Source organism: Hypomesus nipponensis, chromosome 27 (genome assembly GCF_054491055.1).
Source record: "Hypomesus nipponensis isolate SF chromosome 27, ASM5449105v1, whole genome shotgun sequence".
NCBI lineage: Eukaryota > Metazoa > Chordata > Actinopteri > Osmeriformes > Osmeridae > Hypomesus > Hypomesus nipponensis.
This window is the reverse complement of record NC_140387.1, coordinates 2,870,001-2,892,958: the sequence shown is the minus strand read 5'-3', so window position 1 is coordinate 2,892,958 and position 22,958 is coordinate 2,870,001. Positions and strand designations below refer to the sequence as shown.

Genomic DNA, 22,958 nt, shown 5'->3' with positions numbered 1-22,958 from the left:
TGTCTTGGTGTTGTTGTTTAATCTTGCGATTTTAGGCAAGACAAACTGTCATGAATGAATCATGGTTTAGTTGTTGCAAGTCGATCCGGTTTTATAGCCAGGCCTGGATTCTTAGCAGAAATCTGGGTTATTGTCGCAAATACGTATGTATTTAAACTATATGATGTGACAAACTAAATTAGATGTTTGGTTTGAAGTACTTAAGTATCCCCAGGAAGTCATCATGCATGTGGTAGGCTGTTACCGCTAGGGGGCGGTATAAACCCATGCATGTTGGAAGAGGAGGACTATTTGAGAATGAAGTCACCTTTAGTCAAGTTATACGTTGCTTTTCCATTTTCAATCATTATATTTAGGAATTGTTAATAAGTTAATAGTTTTTTTTCAATGTTGAACTACACCTTTCAACGACTTCACAATAGTTTAAGTTACACCAATTGTTATTGGTTTGACCGTGTGTTTTCTTACGCTGATCCTGATTGGTTGAAAACTGAACGTCTTTCGTTAGGGCGGTTCACTCATGTTATGGGAACAAGGACCAGCAACTTGACCCAAGTGAAGGATTCCTTTTTAACAGGTGATGATGACATCTCCGTACAACCTGGTTGTAATCTATAAAGTCGTGGAGAGTCCCGCAAAGACAAATCCGTCCAAGCGTCCCCGCGACCGTCTCAACGGGGAGCTGGAGCGTCTGACTAGCCTCAGGTGACAGAGAGAGTGACAGACAGGTGAGGACAGACAGACAGGCAGGTGAGGACAGACAGACAGGCAGGCAGGTGCAGACAGACAGACAGGCAGGTGAGGACAGACATGCAGGCAGGTGAGGACAGACAGACAGACAGGGGTGACTAGAGCGTCTGGTTATGAGTTCATCCACGCTGCCAATATGATGTACTGTGCCGACATCCACCTCAAGAGTCAGCATCTCAGCTCTTCTACTCATTCACGTACATCTGCTCACCCCTGAACTCCTTCACTTCCAAGTCCTGAAAATTTTGAGAAGCAATCCTGACTCCTTTCTCCTTCCAATGTCCTGCTCTCTCCTCTCTGCCCGGTGATCAACGACGGGAGACAGTGGCCTGTCGGTCTTCAGGCTGCTGTCCAAGCCCGGCGTGTGGATCTGGGTCCAGGCCCACGCCAGGGTGGTCTTCAAAGGCGGGAAACGGGACTTCATCGTGGTCCGAGAGAAAGTCCTCACGTGAGTCTGTACCTCGTCGCTACGGGCTCCTCACGTCTCCGCGTCGTGCGAGGTGCTCACCTTGTCGTGTTTCTCCTCGCGTCTCCGCGTCGTGCAAGGTGCTCACCTTGTCGTGTTTTTTTCCCCATGAACGACGAGGGGGAAGAACACCTTTGTCGGAGGAGGCTGCAGCTGCCCTTTAACTTCGCCATGGGAGAGGCGCTCCTGTAGAGTCCTGTTCTTCCCTGGAGACCCCATACCTCCCCGCTCCCTCCCCCCTCCCTCCCCGCTCCCTCGGGCTCCAGCCCTCCAGCCCCCACACAGGCACCCGGGGAGACGTCCCTTGACCCTGGCTCTCTGCTCGGTTCCCTCCTGAAACAGGACTGTTCTGTTTACACCCAGTCGCAGGAGTCCCGGTCGTCGGACCCGGACCCAGCCTGGGACCCGCACCTCTCTCTGGAGTGAGCCCTCACGGACAGCCTTGCCCTCCTCGGTGTACCTGGGGAGCTCCAGGAGCCCCAGAGGGCCAGGCCCTGGGGGCTCACAGCCCTGGCCAGTTATTTTTGTGATATGTAACATAGAATGTTGCAGCAACTTATTCAAGTTTGATATCTATACGTTGTTTGGCATTGGTCTTCAAAGCAATCGGCAGGAGCAGGTATTGTGTGTGTGTGTGTGTTAAGGTTCTAGCGTGGTAAGGAGCTAGCGATCCCTCGCGCCACACATCAGCAGATAGCCTGCTGAATAACAGCGTGAATCAGAGACCCAGAGAGGGGCAGGACGGAAGCTGAATACAATTCTGCAGTAAGAGAAGAGCTAAATGGTGAAACCCAGAGTATTCGCAGCACACTTTGGGCTTGTAAGTGCAGGAACAGCACAGTCCAATCAGGTAGACAAACAGGAAGGGACCAGGGAATTACCATATTATAACTCCACCACTTCATAATCATCTCTGTTAAACAATACACGGTAACTTAGAAGCTTTTCTCTATGTACCAAAATGTCACCAGTATAATTTATATTGACGTGTTGATTAGCTTCACTGCTCCTTGTGTCTCAGGGACCTGTCACTGGTGGTGCCCCCTGCTGGATGCAGCGTGGATTGCGGTTAGCTTGTCAGTCATGTTTGTGTGTTGCCTTCCCTTTTCTTCACCCTCATCAGTCGCTCCCCTGAGACAGTGTGGTCCCACAATGCATCACGTCAACACCAGCATCCCACATCACTCCTCGCTCCCTCTCTCTCCCCCCTCTGTCTCTCTCCTCCTCTCTCTCTGTCTCTTTCCTTCTCTGTCTCCCTCCCGCTCTCTGTCTGTCTGTCTCTCTCTCTCTCTCTCTCTCTCTCTCTCTCTCCTTCTCTCTCCATCTCTCTGTCTCTCTCTCCTTCTATACCTCTCTCTCTCCTCCCTCTCTCTGTTTCCTCTGTGTCCTTAAAAGCATAGCCGTCCTTTTTCTCTTTGGTTGCTGCAATGTAAACATGGCCGTCGTCGGAGCACTCCGAGGTGATAAAAGCAGAACGCAGCTAACCCATCCATATCATCTCAACTGGAAACGGGTTGATCAAACTGGAACAGAAACTACCAGTGCCTCGTCTGAAGGTAGAGAGACTATCAGGGATAGTTCTTAGTTCAGAGAGTTGTCTGTCCTGTTGCAGAAGCGTTATCACTGTCGCCATGGAGAGCCCTTATCCAATTAAGTATCTTTGGTAGCAGCGGTTGCTATGGGAATTATCGGATCCTCGAGCGAAATGGGGAGAGGTTTGTTATTGTTTTTTAATGGAAAGTGTGTTAGTGCAGGTCTGTGCAAAAGTCTTCAGCAGGAATTTAAAAAGTCAAATGCTTTTAGAAATAATCAGAAGAGAAGACAAAAAAAAAAAAACGAAGTTCACATTTTTTTAAGGCAAGGCAAGTTAAGGCAATATTCATATAAACAATATTTGGCGCCAAAGACTTGAGCACAGTACATTCTCACCAGTCTGCCAACCTTTAGTTCACTCATCCCCCTGTGCTTGTTTCCCCCCCAAAAATCTCCACTTAGGAAGCTGACTGACTAAAGGAGCATTCACTTAATGCAACTCTAAACCATTATTCAGCCAGAGGTAGACATTACTGAAGGAACTGATGGTGTGGACTGTGTGAATCCTGCAGTGAAACCTAAGCCGTCCCTGTTTGCCAGCCTGAAAGAAGGATTAAAGGGAAGGGAAGGAATATAGAGAAATACAATATCACTATCAACTGGACTAATGTAATGTTCTCACGCAAGGAGTCTGACACCCTCTCTGAGAGGGGAGGAGGATGACCAGGGGTGAGGAGAGAGGGAGATAGAGGAAGAAAGGGACATGGAGAGAGGAAGTGGCCTCTTAAAACTAGTTGGTGTTGCATTTTTGGGAGGGAAGGAGGTTATGGAAGCTGGGCTCGGAGTGAAACTCTAGTTATGGTCTCTTTCTGAAGTCTGGGCCATGAGAAAATATGATCCTAACCTGACTTGAGTCGAAGCGTAGATGCATCTTCCTATTTGTGGTATGTGAAGAGCTGTAAACGTTTTAAAGGAATATCTGGAAGTAATGTTTTACTCTTCCAAGTGCCTGGATCTCTCATGGTGTTTGCTGCTCCCTGGTGTAAGTCATGAGTACTGCAGCTAGGCTATGTCTCCACCTTGTGGTGGAATACTAAAGGTCTACTGCAGGTCAGAAACAGTTGAGTTGCATTGGATATAGGTGTATTGTGTATGGGTCACTATCAGTAAGCCTTGTTTTCTGATAGTGTATATAGTACATGTATTGTCAACTTATCAACTTTTTTTTTTAATCAAGTCTCTAGGATACTCCTTTCAATCTGAAATACTCCACCAATTGGTATTTAGGAATGTTTGGTATTTTGACACAACAGATGGCTCCCTGTCACCACGTTCCACTTAAACTCGGACTCTGAAAGCAGATATCCCAGAGAGATGGCCTACAGGCTGCTGGCTAGCCAGCTACAGCTCATCCCCCGTGGGTAGAAGGAAAGGAAAGCAGCTTTCCACATCGTTTCCAAGCAGGGGAGGACAGATATCCCAACCCTGCAGTGAATCCAGAAAACCAAAATGAAATTCTTTTGGTTTGAATAAGATCGGTGCTTTGTCTGATTGTGCCTTGAGGGGGACGACCACACTGATGTACACGTAGAAGGAGCTGTTTGGCATCCTGCGAGTGGGCTAGAGCATATGGACACGCACACACACACACACACACACACACACACACACACACACACACACACACACACACACACACACACGCACACACTGGGCTCTGGCACTGGGGATGTCTGTAGTGCCCTGTGAGATTTGTGTTCTCTGGGGGGTCACCTTGAATCTCTGAGGTGGGACCCCACCAGCCCCCCCCCCTCTCCTGGGGAGGTGCCCCCCCCCCCTCTCCTCCAGCTCTCCCCTGGTGCCCCCCCCCTCTCCTCCAGCTCTCCCCTGGTGCCCCCCCCCCTCTCCTCCAGCTCTCCCCTGGTGCCCCCCCCCCCTCTCCTCCAGCTCTCCCCTGGTGCCCCCCCCCCCCTCTCCTCCAGCTCTCCCCTGGTGCCCCCCCCTCTCCTCCAGCTCTCCCCTGGTGCATTATCCACCCATCCATCTATCCATTCATCCATCTCTCCATCTATATCTGTCTTTTGGTCTGTCGGTCTGTTGATGTACGCGCATCTAAGTTACTGTTACTTTAATGAATGTGCAGATTCATAGTATATGTTATTAGAATAATGCAATCGCCACAGCAGGAATGTGCCCTATGAATTATTTTAATTTAGTCTCAAAAAGCAAATTGATTGACATATGTATAATTGCCTGGAAGGGGACCTTTAATTGTCTGCTTTCATCATAATCTCTGAAATGATTTTTTTGTTCAATCAGTCCCACTTACCAAGAACCACATATTCATTTTTCCTAGAATTTTTGGAGAGACATTGTCAAAGAAATAATTCACCAATTTTCAATCAGCGATTCGTCAGTGTTTAATGGTAATTGAATTTTGATTTAGGGCAATTATTCCTCATTTAAGGTTATTTGCCTTCATTTGAAATTTTAATGGGTTCTTTTGGATGAGTGAAGAGAGAGTGTTTTATTCACAGAGGACAGTCTTCCCTCCAGGCACATCCCTTCATATTACCCAGGGTTCTGTGCACCGAGGACACGGTGTAAATTAAAAAAAAGTCTGTGTCTCTTTCGGCTTCGCTATTGTATGTTGAGACAGAATAGTGGCGTGTGAGGGAAATGATAATGAAACAGCATTTGGCACAGCCAGTGTCATATCCAGTGGAAAGTATTCTGGACACTGTATAAGTGAGGTGGCGATAATACAATGAATCAATTGTAAAGAGGGAGAAAAAAAACAACAACTAAAAAACACCCACTGGCAATTTAGGGACAATTGATTTGCGAACTGTGCCTTTAAATATCCTCCACAATTTGCATAGTTAACGTGCCAGATAACTTGTTCACTAATATAGGTTCCTGTCCACAGTCCTGTATGACTTTATTTTTGTTCTAATCCAATGTACAGGTGGCAAAAAAGGAGTTTTCATAGTTACCTTAAAGCACCTAAACATTGGAATTTTTCATGCTTTATTAGACAGATTGTTTAAATGAAGTGAGAGAGAGAGAGAGAGAGAGAGAGAGAGAGAGAGAGAGAGAGAGAGAGAGAGAGGACGATTTTCAGCAAAGGGCCAAGGGCTGATTCCAAACAGAAGCCTCCACTGTTCCGGTATTCTCACCACCACTTAATCGGTGATCGTGGCGCACAGTATCGCAGGAGAAACGCCCCTGTTCGATCCTCTCATGCAATCTCTACCAGGAGACACCTCACAATGGTAGACAGGATCCCTCTTCTCTATTCAGACTCTCAAGTTTGGGCAGGGATGGGTGAGCCTGGGTTTGGAAGCCGGAGATAAGCGTGCATGAATCTGGTAATAAGGATGGGGAAGGGGGAAGGGGGGGTGCAGACTGAGCCCCTGGCTTCATGATTCAGTGCGCAGTGTCAGACGTCACAGGCCTGATTGTTTTGACACCCCGTTAAGAAATTCAAGAGAAGGATGGCCGGCTCATGAAATTTGCAGACCCTGATTGAATTTATGATATTTTCATAAAGGCCATCAACTGTGTCTCCCTGTAGTGGGGGGGGGGGGGCTGACAGAGAGACAGGTTTGGGGGAGAGGGGAAGAGGGGGAGAATGGTAGGGGGTCCTTCTCTCTGTCTCTTTCTTTCTTCCCTCCATCACAGACGGTGTGCTAATGCCCGCTGTAATTCTGTCTCCCCCCTCTCTCTCTATCTCTCTCTCTCTCTCTCTCTCTCTCCCTCTGTCCATCTCACTCCCTCTCTCTCGTTCTCCCTTCCTTTCTTTCTTGTGCTCGGTCTGTGGAGCAGCCTTCAGAGTGACGAGCCGAGCTGGAAGAGACAGAGGAACTGTCCATCCGTCCATCTATCTGTCCATTTGCCTGCCTGCCTGCCTGTCTGCCTGTCTGTCTGCCTGTCTGCCTGTCTGTCTGTCTGTCTGTCTGTCTGTCTGTCTGCCTGTCTGCCTGTCTGTCTGTCTGTCTGCCTGTCTGCCTGTCTGTCTGTCTGTCTGTCTGTCTGTCTGCCTGTCTGTCTGCCTGTCTGTCTGCCTGTCTGTCTGCCTGTCTGCCTGTCTGTCACACCTGCCACATTCTGTATGCAGATCGGCTTGCATCACTGGATTCATCAGAAGAATCTGAAATGTGATGTCTGTTTTGTATCACTCACATTTTCCAGACAGTATTCTTTCTGCAGTGAAGCACACTTTCTGACCTTAATATCCACAGTCCGTCCTCTCCACAGCCTCTTTGTGTTAATAATAAATAGCTGCTGATAAAATAATCAATTTCTAATGTCCCTTTCAGACCTGCTTCTCTCTTTGAACGGATTCGTTTGTCAGGGCAATGCCACCCCAAACACTCTTGACTTAATTATTAAACTGTCTGAAAAATTCATACCACACTTTTAGAATGCAAAAGCCGTCATTCGTTCAATGAAATTTAGGAAGGATGCAGGGAAATGGAATATTCAGCTTACATATTTTCTTTTTACATTTTATTTATACGTTTTTTTTTGTTGCTTCATTACAAAAGAGAAAACAGATGCATGTGGAAAAGGGCGCATCTTAAAACCGAATAATTCCTCCAGCAATAAAATACAGCCACTGTCAATGATTTACACCAGAGGTTCCGAGGGACTTTACACATTTATGTTTAATCACATTCTGGGAATTTGAATACAATCATCTGGCTGTCGTTTGTTCCCCTGCCCCTGGCTAGGCAATTAAATAGGGAGGAAAAAAAAGTTTTCACAGAAAATAAAAAAAGAGAGAGAACGTTTCAAACATCTGAACAGTGAGAATTATGTGTCGAGTCCATTTGGGAACCCAGCTTGGTGCGTTCCTGCTTCCAGGCTTCTAGATGCTTCTCTGAGAGGACGAACAGCAAGCTGGCTCAGTGGCTTCATATCACACGTTCCCATACCATTTAGATTGGTTCCCATTAATGTTTAACAGTCAGTTAAAACATGCTTCTTTGCTCATCTGTAATTTAAGAATTGTCCCGCGCCCCTACTCTATCCCCCCTATCATTCCACCCAACACAAATGCTTTTTGTTTGCAGGCTGTCGATGTGTTGTATTATTCAGATGGGGAACAAACACAGAGGCCTCACTCTCATCTTCTCCTCTTCCTGGTTCATCTTCACACAGCGGATCCTGTGGCCTGCTGCTCCTAACACTACCGAGGATAGCTTTAACCACTCCGTACCGACTGGAAAATGCAACGCGCACACACGCACACACACACACGATCTGTGGTTAAGGAAGGAGTTCTTTTGTCCTAAGGAGTCCCTGGGCAAGCATAGCCTTGTAATGAACCGCAATACTGCATTTGGATTGGGTGGAAAAGCTTAGCCCCAATGCTACTACTGTAGCTGATTCTCTTCCTGCTGCTCTTAAAGAGTAGAATGATAGGGAAAAAAACCTGCACCGAATCGTCTACACGGTAGACACCTGTCTCCTGCAGGTAATGAGGAGTATGTCGTTCTAACCAGACACGACGTATGGAGGAAGGGGGGGCGGGGGGGGCGGAAGTAACCATGGCAACCTTCTTTTCTATCACCCAAGAAATTGTCAGGAGGAACTGCGAGAGAAAGACAATGAGGGAGAGAGGGAGAGACAATGAGAAACAATCCTCCCTGTCTCGACGCTCGTACGGCAGAGTCCCTCTTTGTTGTTGTTTGCACTGGACGTGTTTGTGTTCGTCGAGACGTCCAATTCCAGGAGGGAGTGGAGGATTGGAGGAGGGGGTGTGGCGAGGGGAGAGGTGGAGGATAGAGGAGGGAGATGGAGGGAGTGTGAGGGGAAAGGTGGAGGAGTGGACATAGAGTAAGGGTAGTGGGTCGAAGAGAGAGGGAGCGGGGTGAGGGGTGAGGGGGGGAGGGGAAGGGAATATGTTTAAAACATAAACCGCATGCAGAATTGATGATGATGCGTTTCTGCGGTGACAGACTGTGGCTTATGATGCCCTACACACACACACACACACACAGGCATGGGTTGGGAGTTGAGGCCCTGGAGCCTTGCTCCCAGGCTCTTTGTCTGAGAGGGCAAATTTACTCCTCTGATTTATGGAAATGCAGATATGGCTTTTATTATTCCCCCCTGTCAGTACACACTCGAAAACACACACAAAAAATACACAAACACACACACACTCACATGGACATACAAGTAGAGTTTGCAGACAGAAAGCAGACACAGGCCCACCCTCCTCCAGACGTGGAGGCAAATCTCTTATCGAGGAAAATGAAGGACAAAAGAGGGTCGAACACAAGTTAGAAATGTGTCAGGTCTGCAGGGGATATGGTGATTCAATTACATACGTGTGTGAGTGTGTGAGTGTGTGTGTGTGTTTCAGGAATGCTGACAATCGATTGATATCGTTGAACTTGGCCAATTTTAACGTTTAACATTTGATTGTCCTTTTTATTTGCAAAAAAAGACACACTCATCAAAAGACGTTCATATCATCAGTTTTTTTTATTGAGTTATCATAGAATATATAACAGTGATATTTTTTATTTATCATACGACTCGATTTCCATTTATGGAAACAGAAACATAACGACTGTACACACACCAGCAGTACCATGTGACCCTTCACTTTCTACACAGAAAACATTGACGCCTATTTCCACAGCTTCACTGGGTGTGTGTGGGGGTGCTTAGTTTTGCTTAGATGAACGTGTTTGCATTTCAACAAGAACAGGATATGTGCGTGTGTGTTTCATGCATGATCGGCTGGGCGTTTTTTGGCAGCGACTTGTCGGAAATTGCAAATGCCGGGGGGGGGGGGGGGGGGATGCGTCAAGCAGGACCGCGGCAGAAGAGCCCTGTCCAGCCGAGCTGGGAGGTCTGCGGTGTTGAAGGAGAAGATACGAGGTGGTAGAAATGCTAACGTGATGATGCCCTCCTTGGACTGCTCCTTCAGACGACGGGAAGCCGCCCCAGATCCTGAGTGTGGAGGTGGACACGGCCAAGGAACTCAATCTGGAGCCCGAGTCACGGTGTTCTGCAGGGTGTGTGTGTGTGAGAGAGCTTAATCCACTTCTCCATAGATGCGAGGTGAGGATGGACAACAGAGGGAGGGAGGGATAGGGGGAGGGAAGGAGGCAGGGAGGGAGGGAGGGAGGGAGGGAGGGAGGGAGGGAGGGAGGGAGGGAGGGAGGGAGGGAGGGAGGGAGGGAGGGAGGGAGGGAGGGAGGGAGGGAGGGAGGGAGGGAGGGAGGGAGGGAGGGAGGGAGGGAGGGAGGGAGAGAGGGAGGGAGGGAGGGAGGGATAGTAAAAGAGGAAAGGAGGGGAGGGGAGGAGGGAAGTTGAGGAGTCTTGCTGCTAGAACACTGAGATAGTGATGGTTTTATGTTCTGTGCCTATTGAGGTACAAACACATTGCTAACACACTCACATGTCGCCTGGTCTTCACTTCTGAGACTCTAACGCATCAATCATCTCCTGTTACCGTGGTGACGCCTCTTCCAGCCCCTCATCACACACAGACACTTAACTGCTAAAGCTCTCACCTCCCCACGCCTCTCTCTCATTCCCTACTCACACCTCTATCCGGAACTCCCCTCTCAATCCTTCTCGCCTCCCTCCCCCCCCTCTCAATCTCCCTCCCTCCCTCCCTCCCTCCCTCCCTCCCTCCCTCCCTCCCTCCCTCCCTCCCTCCCTCCCTCCCTCCCTCCCTCCCTCCCTCCCTCCCCCCCTCTCAATCTCCCTCCCTCCCTCCCTCCCTCCCTCCCTCCCTCCCTCCCTCCCTCCCTCCCTCCCTCCCTCCCTCCCTCCCTCCCTCCCTCCCTCCCTCCCTCCCTCCCCTCTCAATCTCCCTCCCTCCCTCCTTTTCCTCTATGTCTCACTCCAGTTCTCTTCTCTCTCCATCCTTGAGTGGCCTTCATGGCCCCCATCCTAAGCATTGTCCCTTCTCCCTCATCCCCCTCCCCCTCCCCCTCCCCCCCCCCCTCCACTCCCCCAGCCCTCCCTTCCTCTTTCTCCTCTTCCTCGAGAGCAGCATTTAGTGATTAATGCGAGTTTTAATTGTCATGCTCACTTTTATGCTCATTAAAGTGTATTATGAAGCAGTTAGGGTATTAAAGTTCAGCGAGAAATTTCATGCATACTGATGAGCATGCAAATGAGGCCCGGTATGAAATCCCTGGGTGTGTGTGAGTGTGTGTGTTTACCCGTGTCTGTGTCTGTGAGTGTGTGTGTATGTGTGTGTGAGTGTGTGAGTGTGTGTGTGTAAAATCCCCAGGCGCCTGGAGGACTGTTGGTTATCACCCTCTGTAGCCTTCTTAGCTGAGCAGACAGAGAAGAGTCCAGCAGCTATAGAAATCATCCTAATGGAGGTTGGGGAGAATCTTTTATTGCCATGTGGCTGAAAGCACCGATATGCTCAATGAAAATGCTCAATGGGCTCTTATTCAATTGAGGGCAAAACTGTAAGCATAAAACTGAAACACAAGTCAACGTTCAGTTAAAGTATTTCTTCTGAGATTTGGGAAATAATACAGAATGTGCTTTTCAAGTGGACCAATAAAAATGTGGTGAAACTATTCAAAGGACCGTTGAGATAGCTGAAATAGCTAAAATAGAAGTTATAAAACGAATAATGCAAATTACTGATTAAAATGGAAATTGGGTAGTGCAATTATACCTGAGCTGAATTTGTAAACCGTTCCAGAAATAAAGTATAATTTTTCAGAACACTGCACCAATATTTGATATAATAAATATCTTTCAAATGATTCTATGCTTATCCATTTAACTTTTATGTTCGATAGCTTTTTTTCATTCCTATACTGCACAGTAGGCCATACATCACACATTCACACACACACCCATTCACGTGTGAATTGTGAACCTATTTGCACATACTCTGATATGAGTACATGTTGACTGTGTGCCTGAATTTGTTTCTCTGTGTGTGTGTGTGTGTGTGTGTTTGAATGTGTGTGTGTGTGTGTGTGTGTGTGTGTGAGAGAGGTGTATGTTTCCCTAGCCCACCTGCTTGGAGCTCTTGCTGGGAGAAAAGGGGTTGTCATTACAGCGTTTCCTCCGCTCTGACTGCAGGGTAAAATGAAACAATGGAAGAGATATTCAAGACAGGGGCATATCAGTCACTCAGCATGCTGTTGGCGTGGCGACAAAATGAGGAAGCGGCAGAGTGGATGACACCAGCGGCAGGTGGTACTGTAACTGTAATGACTGCTGTCAGAGACTGGGGGAATTCATTAGAATGGCAAATCTCCTGAGAGAGAGAGAGAGAGAGAGAGATAGAGAGAGATAGAGAGAGAGAGAGAGAGAGAGAGAGAGAGAGAGAGAGAGAGAGAGAGAGAGAGAGAGAGAGAGAGAGAGAGAGAGAGAGAGAGAGAGAGAGAGAGAGAGAGCGAGAGAGAGAGAGAGAGAGAGAGAGAGAGAGTTGTGACAACGGAATTAAGAAAAAAACACCATCTCAAGGCAGTTTTCTCGTACATGTCCTGAAGGACAATGATCCAAAGTCTACAAGCGATGATACGCATGTCAAAGCTGTCTCCCAGTGAAGGATGTAAGAAGGAGGAAACAGCATGAGAGATATAAAACATAAAAAATAAAAGCTATCCCAACAGAAAGGCAACTGTCCGCTTGTATTCTGCCAGACTCCAGTCAGATCAGATGGATTTGTTTTGGCCTCGACAGCTTGGACTCTTTGATCAATGATCCCAATTAGAGAAGCAGTAACTAGTTGTGTTTGTGGGGCTGGTGTCAGACATCACAGACTCCAGCCACCATCAACTCCACATGAAGGAAAAGGGCTGTGGTTAGGAATCTAATTAAAAGATGGTGGGAAAGTTGACTGAAATATTCATGAGAAATAAACATATAATGCTCAAAACCAAGAAAAAGGGGTTTGAACTGTCTTGGAGTATTGCATAGCCACCACTATAGGTTTTGTATACATGGCAACTCGAGTGAAGTCTAGACGATTTAAACCTGAAAACAGAATGGCATTGCATTGATTGGCCAAAGATTACAACGGTGCTGTTTCAGTTGCAATTAGTTACATCACATTTCCAATCAATTAAGCCTACCTTCAGGCAACACAGCTAAGAAACACCGGAGAGACTCCCTCATCTGATTAGGTTAAGCAGCCCCCCCCTCCCCCCCCCCCCCTCTCTCTCACTCTCTCTCTCAGCTCTAAACTACCATGTTGTTTTATATGTTGTTTAATGAATTCGACATGGGTTGTATTGTATAATAGTTATATTCATGGATTTATCTGTAAATAAAACGTAACACAGGCCACTATGTATACATTCATTTAGAATTGAAACGCCACAGAGGGCGTGTCGACTGCATGCCCGCCCCCCCCCCCCCCTCCCGTTCCACGAGGCCGGCCCCATCGTAAACTCCTTGTGCACCGTCAACACATCCACAATCGCCAACCACAAAGACTCCACCCCACCCAGACATGGTCTGTTGCTCTGCTAGACAGATCTACTGTAAACTAGCTACTTTTACTACGTTGAGGAACTTGGCCCATATGCAAACGGCCTTAAAATTTCCCCTGTTAAAACCATGCGAGGAGGGAATCCTGACGTTTCCTGTCTAATTCCAAGCTCCTCCTTAAAAAAAAAAAACGTGGGCTCACAAAGGATTTGCCGACGTTCGGAAATTCCGCCTCCTTTCCTTTTTTAGATCAGTCCTACACCTACAGGCCCCGCCCCGTTCTTAATTTGTCAACAAAGGGGTTTGACAACACGTGTGAAGTCCCGCCCCATGTTTCCAAATAAGGTCTATTTGCCCATACACGGCGAACAATCGATTCGAGTGTAACCTTTTCCCTTCCTTATCCCGTTTATATGGTACGTTGGCCTCCGCTGTCGATGTTAAAGCAGTGCTATCATGGCGGAGCGCGTTCAGCAGCCCCCAGCCAAAAGGCTCTGCTGTAGACCGGGGTATATGTCAATTTGTAGACAGGGCCAACGGGCCGGGGGACAGTTATGTGGAGGTTCAGGTACGGCCCAAAGCGGGTCGAGCAAAACCCAAAGCCCGGAATCTCTTTTGGACATCGCGGCCAGGAAAGTAGCGGAGAAGTGGCCGTTTCAAAGGGTAGAGGAGCGCTTCGAACGGATCCCAGAGCCTGTTCAAAGGCGGATCGTTTACTGGTCTTTCCCTAGGAGCGAACGGGAAATCTGCATGTACTCTTCGTTCAATACTGGGGGAGAGGAGAATGGAGCTACCGGGGAGAATTGCGACGAGTCGCGGCTGCCTTTTCGACGAGGCATAGCACTGTTGGAGAGTGGTTGTGTGGATAACGTATTACAAGTCGGTGAGTGCATGAACCATGATGGAAATATCTTTAATTTGCATGTTAATCTCCCGTAATGAACAACACACAGTATTCTCTACTACCAGACATATACAACGGGGAAATGAATAAGGAAGTCTGAACAACAAAGGATGGAATGAGGCGTTAAAGGGGAAAGCCTACACGAGGGCTTTAAATTTCCGAGCTGCGTTCAGTGTGTGTGTGCTTTGACCATAAGATATAGGTTTTGACTAGCCAAGCTTTCTGGCCGAATACACATTTTAATTGGGTTTGGACCTTGGTCACGGCGATAAGAATCGTCAATTATTGTGAGGCTGTAAATATGTCGACGTGTGTGACAAATTAGTTAGCTATTTCGACAGAACATTTTTGTGTGGTGAAAAAATAACCATTAGACTAGCCTACGGAAGTAGACAGGGTTTCAGATAAATGTGACAGTAAACTACTTGAGGAGCCAGCAAACATGGCTTATTTTCGCCAACCCAGCCCTTGAAGTCCTCTCATACTTTGAACCGAAAAAGAGCGAGCTTTTCTGGGCTGTGTCGAGAATAGAATTTCAGGGCTGCGGCTTGTCGGCTGTGTTTATTTTCCGTAGTCTACTGAAAGGCATGGGGGAGGTTTCTGGCGAAGCGAGAGCTGAAGTCCTCTGCTGAATTGACAGTTAGCCCGACCGAGGCTGACAACCTTACTCCCAACCAGAACTGTGAGAAAGCGTAGGCTATAATAAACCAATTTATTTTTTTCATAGAAACAGATTGTTCTTTTATTAGACGCCAAACTATTTTGTTTTCTGATTATGGATCAAGCTCTTTGAGCTACTCTATTTACCGAGTGCGCATATCAAATAGCCGAGAGGCATTCCTATTGAAAGCATGGCACTTTGTTCCCATTTTCGTGTTCATTTGTGTCTTTTCAGCTTTCTGTCACCCTCCAAAAGGAAGGCGAACAAAAGAGCCTTTTTATTCCTTTTCACTGCTTGTTAAATAGAAGATTTGGAAGTGAGAGAGAGAGAGAGAGAGAGAGAGGGGAATGGCAATTTAAAGACACAGCCACTATTTTAAATAGACCTTTTATTTGCACAAATCTGCAGTTAATTGGTTAAAGTTTATACTTTTTACCCGGTGTCGTTACACAGAATAAGACGTAAATCGGAGTCTTCGTTTGACGTATTTTAGCACATGCCTAAACGAAACACATGGCCGCAGCCTATCTTATACCCACAAGGTCCCAAGCCAAGCCGGGATGCATATTCGAACCATGCCAGCTTTCATTACGAGTTCACTGGGGTTTGGATTCGAGGCGTCTCCCCCCCCCCCCCACCCTCCCTTGGAAAGCGCTCAGGATTCTAATCTCATTACTCTGCATGGTTAATTTGAATTGTAATGCAATCGGCAAACACAATTTTCTGCATGGCCATCCCTCCTCTCCGCTAAACGCAGTGGCTTTCGGCAGTGATTCGCCTGGGCTTCGTGCCCTTCGTGAACTGCCAAGGGGGCTCTAGGCAGTTTGCAATAACACATCGCATGCGCGCGCGCACACACACACACACACGGTGTGTGTTTTTATCCTGTCAACATAGGTTAGTGTACTGTATCGTCAATCCCCACAGTAGGTAAGGAATCTCTGACGTTCAATCTCGTTTTTTCCCCCCCCCAGGGTTAAAGGGTTGACATTGCACTGTTGTGTGTTGCCAGAAAAGAGAAGCATGCCTCTTTTCCTTTGAAGTGTGTCTAAGAGAGAGAGAGAGAGAGAGAGAGAGAGATACACAGAGAGAGAGAGAGATACACAGAGAGAGAGAGAGATACACAGAGAGAGATAGGGCAATGTGTGAACACGTAAGGCTCGATCTGCATGCCTGCGATGGAGAATGACAGCAGGACACTCACAGGCGTTTGGCTGATTGCACCCCTGCCTGGAATTTGCTGGAAAAATTGAGTCAAGAACCGATAAATAAAAGATGCAATCTTCCTGCACAGGCTTAGCTAGAGGAGGGTGGAGAATGAGGGGGCCGGGGGGGATGGGGTCTCTCAGAGAATACCTGAAGGAACATTATAGTAAGGAGGTGCTTTTGAACACTTCAGCAACTGTTCTGTCTCAAGACCTCGCCGCACATTGCAACACACCCACCGCGACAAAAGCATAGGACAGGTATGACATCTGTTCTAACAGCGCTCTGTGGACACCACTGTGCAACTCTTCAGTAACGGACACTCCTCGGTCTGTTTTGTTATGCAGCGCTGACAACTGTGGCTCGTTACGCAACAGCCTTTCAGTGGTTTCACTCCTGGATTACGTAACGGCGTAACCTAACAAAGCATCATGCAGTACTGTAGATCAGAAACACTGAAACATGCGAATGTGGATATTACTATGTACTGTGAGTCTCGTCCTCATTAGTTTAGACCGGGCTGCGAACTGACGCCCATGAGGTTTCAGCGGGCACGGCCTCAGCCAAGTTCAAACCCAACCCCTCCCCTTGACCTCTGTGACCCTGCGCCGCCGTAGAGTTCACCTAGCTGGCTCCCATCTGGTCCTCCTTTACAAGGTCAAAGGTCACTCAAGTGGTGATCCTATTAGACTGCGCTGTTGTCTGTTACTTGTGGGAAAACTGGATGTTGCTTCCCCCCTCCTCCTCCCCCTTCTCCTTGTTCCACCGCTGAGGCAGAACTGGGGCTGGTTTCAGGATCTGTTTCTGGGCAAGAGTGGAATCTGTCCTCTGGTGGCGATGATCAGATTCCAGATCTGGCCCCCCCCCCTCGCTGGATCCCATCGAGCAGTGTGTTAACAGAACCAGCAGTGTGTTAACAGAACCAGCAGTGTGTGAACAGGACCAGCAGTGTGTGAACAGAACCAGCAGTGTGTTAACAGAACCAGCAGTGTGTGAACAGGACCAGCAGTGTGTTAACAGAACCAGCAGTGTGTTAACAGGACCAGCAGTGTGTTAACAGAACCAGCAGTGTGTGAACAGGACCAGCAGTGTGTTAACAGGACCAGCAGTGTGTGAACAGGACCAGCAGTGTGTTAACAGGACCAGCAGTGTGTGAACAGGACCAGCAGAGTTCGGGGGCTGTGGCAGGTGTAAGTGGGGGGCGGTACTCGACGCAAACTGTCCGTTCTGCGTAACACTGGACAGACGTATCGGCGGCCCGAGAGGCGCTCTTGTCAAGAGCTTTGTTTGTGTCGACCCTGAAGTTCAGCCCAGCTTCTGAACCCCCCCCAGACCCCCCCCCCCCCCCCCGTGCGCTGACACACTATTTTTTTTGGGGGGGGGGGGGGCAGAAATGTTACTTGTGCGTGGGAAGGCAGCTCCGTCGTGTCATGCCAGCTCTAGGGGTTGTCAGTGGTTGGAGAGGAGCTCCGGTTCTGTCTCTGGTGCTGATGGAACAGAGCTGGACCCATGAAGGAGAGGGGGGGTCTCTCTCCGTGCTGTTTTCATCTGGTAACCCTGTTTTCTTCAGAGACTGCTTGTGCGCTTGTGTGTGTAGCCTGCTTGTGTGAGTGTGTGTGTGTGTGTGGTTATGTGCGTGTGCTTGTATGTGTGTGTGTGTGTGTGTGTGTGTGTAAGGGCTGTGATTCAGTTGTGTGACAGTCTCCATTCCTCTAATATGCTCCCTGGCAACTCATAATAAAACCTCTGTATCTGGCTTTCTGGGGGCTGTTTCCTTTTTTAGATTGTCAGGCAGACGTTCAGTCTTATCCTGACGTCTCACTTATTCATAACGGCCTGCAGAGAATCTATTCTCAGCTATTTCTGTACTTCTCCAGGCAAAAGGTCTCTTCGTGAAAGCGCCCAGGTCCTTTTATTCAATATTCAGCATTCTTACTGTCACACACCCCGTGCACGCGTGCCGTGCAGTGTGCCGATGATGACGTTGACCTGGGCAGCCGCGCGTCAAAGCGTGCGTGTCGGGAACTGCGTGTGAGTTTGGAGGGGATGAGCGGGGCTTAAAGCCCAAGTCTGTCGTCAGCGACACTTTGAGAAACACGTACGCTACGTCCGTAGCAGTCACGGATCGCCGTTTCTTGACATTTCGTACGCAGAAGTGCAGGAGACTCTGTGCTCAGATGGGCCGTGGGCGTGCTGAGGTGAGCTAGCGGGCAGTCTGGTTTGGGTGAGGCACCAGTCCCTGTTTCCCAGCTGCTGCTGCTGCCAACAGTGGTGCACTGTGTGTGTGTGTGTGTTCTTGTTCCTCATTCATACTAATTTTGTGGTTCTGAACTGGTTGTGTCTTATTGGTGGAGTGCTAGGAGTGAGGGCTTAGTCTAGGCAGGGTTAGGGTCTAGTCTAGGTAGGGTTAGGGTCTAGTCTAGGCAGGGTTAGGGTCTAGTCTAGGCAGGGTTAGGGTCTAGGCAGGGTTAGGGTCTAGTCTAGGTAGGGTTAGGGTCTAGTCTAGGCAGGGTAAGGGTCTAGTCTAGGCAGGGTTAGAGTCTAGGCAGGGTTAGGGTCTAGGCAGGAGTGAGGGCTTAGTCTAGGCAGGGTTAGGGTCTAGTCTAGGTAGGGTTAGGGTCTAGTCTAGGTAGGGTTAGGGTCTAGTCTAGGTAGGAGTGAGGGTCTAGTCTAGGCAGGGTTAGGATCTAGTCTAGGTAGGGTTAGGATCTAGTCTAGGTAGGGTTAGGGTCTAGTCTAGGTAGGGTTAGGATCTAGTCTAGGTAGGGTTAGGGTCTAGTCTAGGCAGGAGTGTGGAGTCACTACACTGAGAAGTCTGGCTGTGCCTCCACAGATCCCTCGCATGTCCTTCATGCCTGTCTGCCACAGCCAGAACGTTCCCCAGCCCAGCCCAGCCCAGCCCAGCTCTCGAGCACAGAGACAAGGCTGAAGAAACAGCCAGCCAGCCTCGTCTGACAGGACATTGTTTTACCAGAAACTCCATTAAAAGGACCCGCAAAAATGTCTTGTTGCCCTCCCCCCCCCAAACCGCCCCTCCCACAGTCAATTCCGTTTTTCCTCCTTCCACCATGTAGCATTATGTCGAGGAAATCTGACGAAGGTTATCTTTTTAGCGGAATGTGCTGTAATCTGATCAGAGCACAAAACAGTCTGAATCTCATGTCTATTCATGATGGCATTTGCTACTGAACAGTAGCTGCATACTTCAGGTCAAAGGAAATGAAAACTGATGTTCTTCTATACAATACACCCTTCCATTGTGTTGCACAACCAGAATGACCCTGTCATATAACCAGCACTGCAATCTCCTTTTAAAGTAATTAGTCTCTAAGTGCTTCAGGTGGAAGGCTCTTGACCTCGCGGTCAAGTTACTAGACAGGAAACTTTCTCTGGAGTCTGTGTTTGAGCCTGGATCTCTGTAGCATCATCCATGTTTGATGAATCTTCGTAGTTAACTATTCAAACAAGGCGTCAAACATTCACAATCATGTGTAAACAACACTATGGCTTATTCATGAAGCCAGAGGTACCAGGAAAGGAAAAAGGGAAAACCGAGTTTGCTCAGAGTGAGTAAAGTTAGACGTGCTTACATGCTTACCTCCTATCTTTTTAGCTGATCGCAGATACACACACACACACACACACACACACACACACTTGAGACTTATTGATGACTGCTTTGAAGTGTCAGATGTTGCAGGTTCCGATTGAGCCTCTGTTACACCTTCTGATGTGGTTGTGTTCGACACAGCCTGCTCTAACCCATCTCCAGGCTCAGACTACCTCCCTTTCCGAAGGTCCTCCTCCGCACTCGAGCTATCCCAGCAGCCCCTGGGGTACCCTGCTTGTCTGGCTGTAGGGGAACAGACTGCTTGTGTGTGTGTGTGTTGGTGTGTGTGTGTGCTGAGTGTTATGCTAGAGATTCAGCAAAGCTAGGCAGCGTCCATTGTTGTTGAAGGGAGGTTTGAATAGCAGACGTAAGTGTCTGGATTTAGTTATCAAGCTTGTTTAGGAGCCTATAGCTGGTGACTCTCTCTCTGTGTGTCTCTCTCTCTCTCTCTCTCTCTCTCTCTCTCTCTCTCTCTCTCTCTCTCTCTCTCTCTCTCCCTCTCTCTCACGTCTCTCTCTCTCGCTCTCTCTCTCTCGCTCTCTCTCTCACACACACACAGTGACACTGCAGTTTGTGTTAATCCAGAGGCTTTACTAGATGGAATATAAGCTTATCCCGATCAATCCTAGCTATCACATCTGCCATATTTTGCCCAGTCAATGCAACAAAGCACATCCACACAGCAGGTGTCCACACACACACACACACACACACACACTGTGGTTGGCTGATTATAACCCATAAGGCTGTTCATCAGCATTAACAGTGAATGCGACGCGGGATTCAATATGTGTCTGCCCTATGTAATCCATTCACATCGAATGGATCCCATAAACCAGATGAGTCCAGATTGCACCATACAGATCCGACAGGCACCATCCTGCATGCTAGACCCAGTGGAGGATGGATTCAGTCTGAATGATGAGGATGGATTCAGTCTGAATGATTCCCTGGTCTCCCCAGCCCGGGCCTGATTCAAGTCGAGGTTTTGGTGAGATGTAGTAGGAGATGACAGCTCTGATAGCTGTGCTGTAGATCAGCCTGTCTCAACCCTGGTCCTTGGTGACCCCCCCCCCCCCCCCCCCTCCCTTGTCCTTCATGTTCTAGATGTTTCCAATGAAACACACCTGATTCAATTCAATGGTCATTATCAAGCTCAGATCTTTTGAAAACGACCCGACCCATTCATTCGAAGCAGGTGCGTTGGAAGAGGGGAACCTGTAGACCAGCGCATGCAGGGCAGGTTGTCCCGAGGATCAGGAATGAGAGGCTGTGGTTGAGACCTTGGCAGGTATGTGTACGGGGGTGGGCTGTGGCCTCATGCTGGCCTCGTACTACGTTAGTGAGGTCTGCCTTGTGTCCCCCCCCCCCCCCCCCCCCCCCCAGGGTTGTGTCTGGGAGTTCCGCCCAGATATTTTTCAGGTCCGTGTCAGACACTCCTCGGAATGTGACTGAATTCCAGAATTCTCTCTTTCCTCCACCAAGCTGAGCACGTGAGAAGACGGTTATATAAGTGGAGAAAAAAAAGTGTTTACATTCACATTTTGTTATGTTTAAAACAATCTCTCGCCTCTGACCTGGAAGATTAGCAACCTGTCTTCATCCATCCATTGTGGATTGTTCTGGATTCCTCAACTGAATTCTCCTGTTTTAGTGTTGAGCTCAGGGAGGAGGAGGAGGGAGGAGGAGGAGGAGGGAGGAGGAGGAGGAGGAGGGAGGAGGGAGGAGGGAGGAGGAGGAGGAGGGAGGAGGAGGGAGGGAGAGGAGGAGGAGGGAGGAGGGGAGGAGGAGGGAGGGAGAGGAGGAGGAGGGAGGAGGAGGGAGGAGGAGAGGAGGGAGGAGGGGGAGGGGGAGGGGGAGGGGGAGGGGGAGGGGGGAGGAGGGAGGATGGAGGAGAGGAGCAGAGGAGGAGGACAGGAGGAGGGAGGAGAAAAACAAGTGTGCCTCAGACTGACCTAGCTTTATTTTATTTTATCACACAGACTTCACACACCACACACACCTCACCTGTACCACTGCCATCGTCTACCACAGTCTGGTGGTGTCACCATGCAACACCTCACCAGCCAACACCAGAAACAAGTCAACCATTCACGTCGTAGAAAAACACATTTCCAAGCAGATTAAAATTCTGTGAAAAAAAAAAGTCAAAGCTGCAACATTCATCTTTGTCGCTGTGAACCAAGACATGCGTGTCACAGCGCTAGGCTACACCATCCCTTCCCTGTGACGGCTGTGTCACAGATTTAGGCTACACCATCCCTTCCCTGTGACGGCTGTGTCACAGCGCTAGGCTACACCATCCCTTCCCTGTGACGGCTGTGTCACAGCGCTAGGCTACACCATCCCTTCCCTGTGACGGCTGTGTCACAGCGCTAGGCTACACCATCCCTTCCCTGTGACGGCTGTGTCACAGCGCTAGGCTACACCATCCCTTCCCTGTGACGGCTGTGTCACAGCGCTAGGCTACACCATCCCTTCCCTGTGACGGCTGTGTCACAGCGTAGTCAGCAGCGAGCTCTCCACTCGGCCCAGAGGCCCACAGCACAAATGCTGCCAGGGACAACCAGCCACCCCTCCCCTCGCCCCGAGTGGCCCCTCTTAAAGGGGATGTCTGGGGTAGGTCATTCACCCCCCCCCCCCCCCAAAGAGCCCTCAGCAAGTCAAAGCCTGCCGCTCCTAAGGTATCCTGGGAGTACTGGGCCTCACGGAATGGTCTCGGAGGAGTGCCCTTTGGAACTCTCGGAGACGGAGTTTTGGCTGCATGCTGAGAACATTCCACAATCAACAACCCCGTCGTCGTCGGATAACCAGGGAACGTTCCGGAGCCAGGAGAGCGCGGCCTCGTGAGGGGGGAGATAGGAGGAGGGGCCAGTGTGTTTCTGTCTCTAGTCGTCCTTAGCCCACAGGGCTCATAACAAGCTGCTCACGGGCACAGCTTCCCTTTTAAAAGGGAGACGTAAACGAGGCCGGTAACCGATCACTGCTTCAGTTTAACGAAGACCGATCCTTCTCTTCTTCTCTATTCTCTCTTTCCCCTCTCATTTCCACTCTCCTCCCTTGCCCTTCTCTCCTTTCTTCTCTTCTCTCCCCCTGACCCCCTCCTCTCCTCTCGTCTCCTCTCCTCCCTCCTCGTCCCCCCCCATTCTCTCAAGATGTCATGTGGCTGGTGTTTTGCCCGCAGTCCTGACAGGAAGGCAGACCGTGGGGCCCAGCTCTGTGGGGCTGTGAGTGTACCTGTTCCCCAGGCCAGATAACACTGTGTGCCTCAGCCTTGATATAGAAGCCAGTGTTCTGGAGCTCACAGAGGGACCTGATGGCCTTGTGTTTATTTAGCCAAACACACAGGAGAGGCCAGGGTCTGTGTGTGTGTGTGTGTGTGTGT

General features: G+C 49.0%; 1 protein-coding gene across 1 annotated transcript in view; it reads left to right on the top strand.

Annotated features, from left to right (window-relative positions):
- The first annotated feature begins 13,568 nt into the window (after positions 1 to 13,568).
- Positions 13,569 to 22,958, top strand: part of LOC146220401 (zinc finger SWIM domain-containing protein 6-like) — a 36,661-nt gene continuing 27,271 nt past the window's right edge. The window contains exon 1 of the mRNA XM_084693998.1: positions 13,569 to 14,075. Coding sequence (XP_084550124.1) covers positions 13,649 to 14,075 — 427 coding nt within the window. The 5' untranslated portion in view covers positions 13,569 to 13,648. The remainder of the gene's footprint in view (positions 14,076 to 22,958) is intronic.